This window comes from Equus przewalskii, chromosome 30 (genome assembly GCF_037783145.1).
Source record: "Equus przewalskii isolate Varuska chromosome 30, EquPr2, whole genome shotgun sequence".
NCBI classification, from domain to species: domain Eukaryota; kingdom Metazoa; phylum Chordata; class Mammalia; order Perissodactyla; family Equidae; genus Equus; species Equus przewalskii.
The window spans coordinates 16,767,948-16,778,059 of record NC_091860.1 but is presented as its reverse complement, the minus strand read 5'-3'; the positions used below and the strand labels follow the sequence as shown (position 1 = coordinate 16,778,059).

The 10,112-nt window shown below is 42.3% G+C and overlaps 1 protein-coding gene across 4 annotated transcripts in view; it reads left to right on the top strand.

Moving 5' to 3' along the window:
* Nucleotides 1-403: 403 nt before the first annotated feature.
* Nucleotides 404-10,112, top strand: part of STAM (signal transducing adaptor molecule) — a 74,609-nt gene continuing 64,900 nt past the window's right edge. Inside the window, exon 1 of one of the 4 annotated variants that reach the window (XM_070601347.1) lies at nt 404-1,122. In XM_070601347.1, coding sequence (XP_070457448.1) covers nt 1,083-1,122 — 40 coding nt within the window. In that variant the 5' untranslated portion in view covers nt 404-1,082. The remainder of the gene's footprint in view (nt 1,123-10,112) is intronic. The other 3 variants (XM_070601349.1, XM_070601348.1, XM_070601350.1) reach the window with 3 other exon arrangements.

Genomic DNA, 10,112 nt, shown 5'->3' with positions numbered 1-10,112 from the left:
TAATTTTAACTTACGTGCAAGATACTCTCCCTAAGTTTGTTCCAAGGGGGACGCAAAATCTCTAGTAGATGCTCCTTAAAATTTCTACATGATATAGAGAATATTTTTATTTGCTAAATGAACTTATAAAATTACTAAATAATCATTTTAAGTTGGTAGGGATCACTCCACTTTTTAGCTTTCTTTTTTCGCTCGGTTTCGGGGGCTGTCGTAGACATTCTTGGGCTGTGAAACTTACTTGCCCAGCACAACGGCGTCGGGACTGCACAGTTAGTCAGTGCTAACCCCCGCCCAGCCAAAAGTGCTTTCGACAGGGATTCTGAAGCTGGGCGCTCGGGGCCTCGGGCAGGTGCCAGCGTTACCTCCGCCACTGCGAGGGAGCCGCGCGCAGACACTCCCCTCCGCAGGGATCCGGGCCAAGACGGCCAGCTCACATGACTTTATCCCAGCAAGTTTCTCATCACCTCCGACAGCGAACTGAGCGCACAGCCTTTTTACATAGATGACCCCAAATGAAGGAATTTCCATCCTTCTCCAGAGGGACTACAAAGTTATGACAACTGACGGTGGGAGGTGAAGAGGGGACTTTCGCTCAACCCAAACGCGACCCTCCTTCTTTCTCCTGTCTCTCTGATTCACTCCTGGGATCGCTAGTCGGCTTCGGTGCGCCTGGAGGACCCCGTCCTCCGGAGATTCCTGGCCAAGGCAAAAGCAGGAAACGCAGCCATTCCTCCCACTTTCCTGTATGACTAATCAAAAGACGAGCCAGGCAGGGGGGGAGCTTTCGTGGTGCCTGTTTTGGCGGGGAAGGTTCTGGGCCGGTTCTGGGCAGGCAGCGCCGAGGTCGCCTAGATTCCCGACAGGCTCCACTCGGGGGCTTTTCGGCTCCTTCGCTGTTGCCGCCGCCGCCGCCGCCGCCGTACCGCGGTTGCTGGGGGTCCGGGAGAGGAGCAGCTGTCGCGGCTCTTGTAGGGTCCGTCTCGGTTGCTGTTTTTGCCCAAGGAGTTTTCCTTCCTGGGTCGCACCCTGACTCCCGTGGTGTCGAGGGGGAGTCCCTGCGGACACCTGGGCACGCAGTGGAGATGCCTCTCTTCACCACCAATCCCTTCGATCAGGATGTGGGTAAGTGCCTTGCCGCTCCCTGTCCCCTCGCCCTGGGACCGCAAGTCCATTCTGCCCTCTCTCTGCGAACGTTCTGGACCCCTGGCCGGCGTCAAGCTCTTCCCCATTCTGGAGTCTGCTTCCTTAAGAGTTTGGTGGAGGTTGGGGACTTAGCGCATCCTCTTGGAAAGGAATGGGACTCAGAGGGCCTGCGAAATGGGCCTTAAGCAAGGGCTGTGGGTTTTGGAAGAACTGCTTAAAGCGTTGATGTAGAGGGCCTCGGAGGGACAGCCGGTGTGGCATCTGGTGCTGGGACACGGCTTCTGTAAAGAACAGCGCTGACGGCTGGGGAGTATCTCGGTTAGCGTAGGATTATGAGCCCTGTAATAAAGTGTTTCCCTGGATAAATGTTAAGTGTCTAGAACTAGGAGGATGTTGCAGGTTAAATTGCTTAAAGGACTTTGAAATCGTTTTTGTAACTGTAACGGGAGAAGAGAGCTTCTGGTTGGTTAAGGGTTGACTCAAAAATGTTGGGAGAGATGAAAATGGAATATTTAGCAACAACCGAAGCCGAATCGAGGCCGTGAGCCATTGGGCCGCCTTCCTTAGGCTAGGTCTTTGTATTTTAAGAAGTGTGGATGAGGACTTTGAATTTGCAAATGCTAATTTGTTTTGGATCTGAAATGCTATTTTTTTGGTTTTCTGAATCATTGGTTTTAGGTACTGATCATACCAATTAAGCAGGTTAGCTTTTTGTTTCTTTCTTTCTGGTGTGAGGGTAATGATGACAGGAGTTTGTGTTTCCAGGGAGAGAATTTGGGGATGATTTGAATGCACTTAGGAACTACCTTGGCACACAAGTGTGGAATGAAAGCAAGATAAATACCGTGTCTGATTACTATAGTAGAGAAATATAAGGACAGCTTAGTGGAGTTGTTTTATATATCTTTGTGTATTTTAATTGTGCAAGGTGGGTGTTGAATTTGGCTTTTTAACTCTTCCTTATAGCATGTCACTGAAGCTTGGAGGTTTGGGTTAATAGTAGAAAAGGGTTCATTCCTACCTCTGCCACTGCCTCACTCAGAGTGAAATCATGGGCAAGTTCCTAAGCTGAGTCCCAATGCCCTCATCTTTAGAGAGGGGGAAAAGCACAATCTGTGATTCAGTGAAATAATATGTGGAGAGAGCCTATTACAGTGCCTTTATATAATAGGCACATACTAAATGATAGCTTTTTTTGGGTTCCGGTTTAAGTGACTATCCTGAATCTTAGCAGTGGATGGAACTTTAGCTATCACCAATAATACCCAGTAAATAATTAATTGGAAAATTACATTTAATTTCATAAGCACTTAGCACACGCTATTTACAGGACACTGCTCAGAGAATTAAGAGATAGAGTGATGAATAAGACATCATTGCTGCTCTCAGGCAGTTTTACAATTTATTACATTAATTTCTAGGGCAAATTCTTAAAACAATTTAAATGTGCTTCTTTGGTTTCCAGCAACTTTATCTAGTTTTTGTGGTCATAATAATCTAGCTTCCAACTATCCAATCACCTTTCTATCCTGCTGACTTTTTGACCGCCCGTTTTCGTTGGATTCAGATAAATATCTTAATGTCAAACCCTTTCCCAGTACTATACCACCCGGTTCAAACAGGCTCCTTTTTACCTTTATACTTTTGCTTCTCTTATGTCTTCTATCTTTCTACATGTCCTCATGATTAAAGGCCAACTCAGAATCCCAACTCGTTATACCTGAATCATTTCCTGATTACTCTAGTTTAGGGTTTCTCAGTAGCTATGCTATTGGCAGTTTGGACCAGATCAATGTCTTTATTGTGGGGGCCTATCTTGTGCAATGTAGGGTGTTGAGCAGCATCTGGGACCTCTACCCATTAGATGCCAGTGGCATCCCCTCCCAACCCCCAGTCATGATTTAAAAAGTTTCCAGACATTGCTAAATGTCCCCTGGGGGCACAAAAGAGCTCCTGGTTGAGAACCAGTGCCCTAGCTTACCGTAATCTCCACCCTTTTCAAAACTCCTGCAACATTTTTTGTCTTTATCAATTATTTAGCTTTAATGATAGTTATATCCTGCATTATGGTCCTTAATTATTTTATTGGTTGCTGAATAGTAGGTGCTTAATAAATGTGTGTTGAATTGAGAATGTGTCAGTTGAGCTTGCTAGACACTAAGCTTCTTGAGTGTAGGGATGTTGTTTTGCTCCAGAAAAGCTTACTATTTAAATTTAGTCAGATTTTGGTATTTGGATCAATTCTCTCCTCATGATCCATGTATCAAAATATCATGAAAGTGTATCTAAGAAGGCCCATCAGACTCCCGGTAAATAATCCTTGGACAGAGTCCAGTAGACTCCCATGTCTAACTTTTTACTAGGATGGCGTGTAAAATATGGTACATAGAATACATTTAACAATATTCCTTTTCACCTTGTCTGTCAATGAGTATGTCAGTGTTGTTAAAGTACTCCCACTAACTCACTTGATATAGTTATCACTTAACATTAGTGCTTCTCAAAATTGTCTTCAGGGCCAGCTCCAGTGGCCTAGTGGTTAATTTCCGTGCACTCCACTTTGGTAGCCTTGTTTTGGTTCCAGGCCACAGACATACACCTCTCATCAGTGGCCATGCTGTGGTGGCGGCCCACATACAGAATAGAGGAAGATTTGCTACAGATGTTAGCTCAGGGTGAATCTTCCTCAAGCAAAAAGAAGATTGGTGATGAATGTTAGTTCAGGGCGAATCTTCCTCAGCAAAAAAAAAAAAAAAAAAACAAAGTCTTCAGCTTTATTCGTAAACTGAAACAGTGAATCAGAAATCTACTAACTGGTTTATGTATTATAACATTCCACATAAAGAGGCAAAATACTGGTGATCGCTTTTCCCTTGAAGAAACGTCTACACATGTTATGAGAATGTGAGCTCCGTGAGGACAGGGATTTTTATTTGTTTTGTTCATTACTATATCCCCAGTGTGTAGACCAGCATCTGGCACTAATAAACATTCAGTAAACATTTCTTGAATAAATGAATTTCATTTTGGATGTTACACTTCTTGCTAAGCTCAACTCTTAAATTCTAAAGATAACTCATTCCATCAAGCTTTTCTTTCAAAGTCCCTAGTGACTTCCATCTTGCCAAATCCAACGGTCAGTTCTGAGCCCATTTCTTTGTTGATCTCTTAGCATTCCTCTTTGATGTACTTTATTCATTTGGTTTCCAGGACACCAGACTTTTTCTAATTTTCTCCTTGGCTCTTTTTTAGTCTTTTTGGCTTCTCCTTTTTGTGACTTCCAAGTGTTGACTTGAGCCCCAGCCTCAGTTCTAGAACTTCTTTGACAAGTTTTTCCCTTGGAGTCTTAGGAGGCAATTTAGTTTAGTGTTAAAGATTCAGACTGGAGCTGCACTGCCTGAATTTAATTCTCGGGTATGCTGCCTACCAGCAGTGTGACTTTGGGCTAGTTGCTTACTCTGTGCCTCAGTTTCCTTATCTTTAATATGGGATATAGAGATAGTAATAGTTCTTAGTTTCTTTCCCCAGACCTGCTCATTTCTTCATGCTGGCCTATTTCAGTAGGTTGCACCATTATTTCCTGTCACTCAACTTTCGTGTCTAGGAGTCATCATTGATTCTTTTTTTTCCATCACATTCCAAACCCATTCTGTCAGCAAGATCTTTTGGCCCTAATTTAAAAATATAACCAGAATCTCACACTTGTCCTTACCTTACCACTGCTATCTTACTCCAGTCATTGTTATCTCTTTCATAGACTGTGGCAAGAGCCTTCTAGTAGGCTTCTTTGCTACCACTGTTGCCCCTTACAATCAGTTCTCATCTACAAAGGTCAGTGATCTTTTAAAAATCTTAGATACTGGCACTTACCTGCTCAGAACCCTCCAGTAGTTTCCTGTCCTGCTCCCAGGAAATGCACATTCCTTATTGTGACCCACAGCTGGCCCCTGGCCCCTTCCTATGTCTCTGATATAGTTGGGATCTCCACACACTCTCTCATGCTGAGCCTCTTGGGTCTGAACGCTCCGGCTCGTTCCTGCCTCCAGATCTACATTGTGCTGTTTTCTTTGCCTGGGATCTTCCTCCCTCAGGTGTTTGAAGGTCTTGATGCCCATCACACCCTTCAAGACTGGTCACATGAGTTTCTAAGAGAGGCTTTCCCTACGTTCTGTAAAAAATAGCCATCTTTATCCCCTCACTCTGTTTCTTTGTTCCATTTTATTTTTTTTTTAATAGTACTCAACTACCTGATTGATTGTCTCCTGTGTGGAAAATAAACTCCACAAGGATGAGAACTTTTCATTTCTATCCCTGGTACCTTGGGGGCAGTGCCTGGTACAGTGGAGCACTCAATAAGTATTTATCAAACAATGAATTATAGATATTTTTCTAGATCTCCAGTCTTGTATTTCTGCTTGGTGTTCCCTTGTCACCTAAAAATCAGTCTATCAGAAAACTGAATTTACCTTTCGAGTCTGATTCTTCCTTCATTAGATGGTAATTTTGTAATGTTCTAGTTATCTTGATTTGAAACCCGAGAGGCGTCTTTGAGTCATTATCCTGCCTCTGCTAAGTCATCATGTCTTTGTCTTTACAATAGTACATTTGCCTTCCTAGTCAGACTGCTTTGGGCCAGGCCGGTTCATATCCTACAGGCTTGGACATGTTTTTCTTCTATTAGCTAGTCCAGTCAGTATCATAAACCTTCAAAGCGTTAGGTCATATTCTCCTGCAGTATGGTGTGATGGAAGGACTTTGGGCTTTGGGTTTAAATGGCAGCTGCAGCATTTACTGTTAGTAAATAGGCAAAATACGGACACAGGCAAGTACAGAACCCCTCTGAGTTCCCTTTCCACCTTTGTAAACAGGACTAGAAGTATCTACCTCATGGAGTTGCTATGAGGAATACTTATAGACACACGGGACTTTCTGACTCTTTACTGGGGTTGAATATGCTTCAAATTCAGCATGTTCGAAATCGTATTCATACTTTTCTTCTCAAGTATGCTTTTCCTCTATTCTGATGACTGGTGCCTCAGCTGACTTAGTCACATATATCAAGAACCTGGGAGTCATTCTTGACTTTTGTAGTTGTAATTTTCTACATTCCAGACAACACATATATACTGTCTCCTGTGTGCCAGGCGCTCTGAACATGCCCTTGAGGGTTCTGGTGTTGCTTTAGTGTATATGCTTTGTCTTCCTAATAGCTCTTAAATCCGTTCATCTGTCCCTCCATTCATGCCTCCCATCCTTTCTGTTCTCATGGCCACTGCTAGGGCAGGTTTAGGTCACTGCTCTCTTAGATTATTAGTATGGCAGCCTCTAACTGTTATCCCTGCCTGCAGTCTGTCCCCGGTCGTTTTCCAGGTGGCTGTTAATGATATTTCTAAAATGTAAAGGTAATCATATGGCTCCTCTGATTAAAATATTGCAGCGAATCTAGAGCTTTTACAGGAATTTGAACTTTTCAGCATGGCATGTAAGACCTTTTAGCATTCGGCACCTTTTTACCTCTTCAGCCCCACCTTCCACCATTTTCCTCAAGGCACATTTCCTTGTTGCTTCTATACTACTGCTTTTTCAGGTGCGCATCCTCTGGCCTGACATATCCTTCTCTTCTTTAGTCTTCGTTAGGGTCGTTTTTAGGAGATGGTGCATGTAAAGCACTTAGTACATACCTACCATACAGGAAGCAATGGCTGCATTGTAGCTCCTCTTACAGTAAAGTTAGAAACAGATGTGGACCTTTTGGAGTCTCCTCAGATTCTAAGGGGTGGAATCAGTCACTGTAAAAACATACTCAGGAGAGATGTGACAGACAGTTCAGAGTGCAGTTCTTACAGGTCTGATGTCCCCTGGTTTCCGAAATTGTACTTTCTGTTTCTTCGGTTTCTCTTTTACTTCTCCTGGAAGCTGTTCTTTCTAATGCTTTTAGGTTTCCGTTTATATTTTGTTCTCTTCTCTGAGAGCTTCCATCCCTTCCTTTGCCGCCTGCTTCTCTTCCTGGGTTAGTAGAGCTTCAGGTTGCTTTTCTTTGTAGATGCAATTTCCAGTGGTCAGGAGCAACAGAGACATGAGGTGAAACGTTTTTGAAAAAACTGATTCCCGTAATCTCGAAAAGAAGGTAATTTCTTTAAGATTTACTTTCTCCGTTGGCCATTTTTGCTGAACTGCTGCATCTCCAAGCTGACTGAATGACAATCTTTTTCCTATAGCCTGAAACTGATGGGCAGTCATCCTGTCGGCGCTTCTCACCTCCCCAAATCTTTGACAGTCATAAATCTTGAGAAAATCAAAAGTAGCCACTTAACAGAAAAAAGTTCTCCAGTCCTTTGAGAGGACTATTGAAATTCAAATGAGGCTCTGTGTGTGATTTTCTGGGTACTGCTAGGCAAATATCTCAATCTCCTCCTTTTAAGTATTAGGGTAAGGATAATCTGAGGATAAAATGAGATCATTATGAAGCTTTGAATTCTTTAGAAGCAAATCTGTATTATTTTTGCTTGTCCCTTCAGTTTCTCACACACTCTATTTTTGTCTTAGAAAATAAAGTTTTGATTTTATTTGCTCTTCACAAAACCACATTGAACCACTAGTAGTAGTTTATATTCTTCTGATTTAAAAAAATATCTGTTGTTTTATAACTGAGAAGAATTGTGCTACTGCTCTTGTGGATCTGGAGGCAGCATCGATAAATAATGTGAAGAATTTTAGAGTTCTGAAATGGGTTGCATTTCCCATGTGTATGTATAGGTTTGAGCCAGATACTGATCCTGTTTGTGCATAGGAAAGTAAAGAAGGTAATTCATGAGTGTTTAGCATGATATCTGCTGATGGCTATGCCAGACCACCTGAGTATGCCTTCATTCAGGAACTGTAAGATCATGCTTAGTTATGATAATAAGCAGTTTACATATGATCGGACATAAGCTGTCATTTCTAGTGAACTATTAACTTTTTAATGTTTTAATAAGCTTAGCTGTTATACTTTTAAATAAGGTGATAAGTTTTAAGATAAAACTGTGTTCCTTTAAAAAGAAAAAGCACTATGTTTTTAAAAAGTCTGCTTGGCTACCAGTCAGTAAAGATGATTAATTAATTATTTAAATGTACTACCAGATCAAAGTGATGACTTGTCTTGCTTTTCTAAGATGAACTAAATGTTAGACCGGAGGACATGGTTCAGGATGACTCCTTTGGTCTTGGGCTTCAGAGGGGTTAGGGGGTCTATGGGGCAGGGCTCTGGGACTCTTCAATTAGAGCTGTTCTACTTGGATTTCCTTTACGTGTTGGGTTTCTTTTAAGCTAAGATTTTCTTATAAAAGGGAGTGTTGAATAGTAAAGAATTTGACTGGTCTTTACCTTGTTTCCTGGGAGGGAGCCTCTAAATCCTTGGAATTTCCTAAGTGATAGGAGCATCTTTCTTACTCATGGTAGGCTCCTGGGACAGTACCTTAGTTTATGCTAATAAGATGACTCAACACGGGGGCTCCAGAAAGACTAACCTTGTGATTAGATGGTTGGGGCTTTGAGTCACATGATACCAGCCAGATCTCCAGGGATGGGGAGGAGGCCAGAGATTGAGTTCCAGGAGGTGGCCATTCATTCATTCCATCATACTTTCATAATGAAACCTCAGTAAAAACTTTGGTCGGGGAAGCTCGGTTGAGCTTACTGGTTGGGGATGCACAGTGATGTGCCAGGAGGGTGATGTGTCCTGAGGGCACAGAAGCTTTGCATTTGGGATCCTCCCAGACCTAGCCCTGCTGCACATGTCTTCATTGGCTAGTTCAGATTTGTGTCTTTGATGATAAAACTGTAATTATAGGGCCGGCCCAGTGGCGTGACGGTTAAGTGCACACATTCCGCTTCAGCAGTCTGGAGTTTGCTGGTTCGGATTCTGGGTGCAGACATGGCACCACTTCGCAAGCCATGCTGTGGTAGGCGTCCCTCATATAAAGTAGAGGAAGATGGGCATGGGTGTTAGCTCAGGGCCAGTCTTCCTCAGCAAAATGAGGAGGATTGGCAGCAGATGTTAGCTTGGGGCTAATCTTCCTCAAAAAAACAAAAACAAAAAAACCCCACTGTAATTATAAGTGTTTTCCTGAGTTCTGAGTTTCCAGAGCTGTTATAGTGGATTATTGAACTGAAGGGGTAGTGGGAACCCTGAATTTGTAGCCGCTTGGTCAGAAGTGCATGTTGCCTACGAACCCCAGAGCTTGTTTCTTGTGTCTGAAGTGAGGGGAGACTTGTGGAGTTCTCTGTTCTCAGCCTGGGAAGTCTGCGCTAACTCTGGGTGGTAAACAGCAGAATTACATTGTGGAGAGTTTCTGTATTGAAAAGTAAAATCTGAAAACCATTGAAGTAGATGTTATTAAAGCTCTGTGTGTTTCTCTGACTTTTATGGGTTCATATGGTTGTGCTACTAGGTTTAGTATTTATTGAGCACTTAGGCTGAGAGCATGAATATTGAAAGAATTACCAAAGTAGAAACTGTTATTACTTTTCAAGGGATTTACAATATATTATGGAACTTGAACAGTGACAGGTAGATTTGACTCGGTTATCCTCGTGGCATACCCCCCAGCCAGAACAAATTAAAGTGTTTCAACATTTGCTAAGTAACCCATTTAGTTGCCAGAGTAGTGTTTGTTTCTCATTATGTTTTCTTGCGTACCATTTTTACATATTGGCAGTAGATTCCTTTTTTCTAAAAATCAAGCTCTGATCAGATTATTTTCTTGCTCAGAACTTTCTTGGCTCTCTGATGTTTCTTGAACTAATATAAGCGCCTCATTTTGTATTTTAGGTCTTAAGAGTAGTTCCAACCTTTCACAAAGTAGTCTCTATTTCAGCCAGCCTAGATTCTTCATTATACTTTTATATATTATACTACGTTATACTTTTCTTCTGTTCTCATAACCTTACTTTTTATTCACTTAACAGAAACAAGAGTTTATTATTAA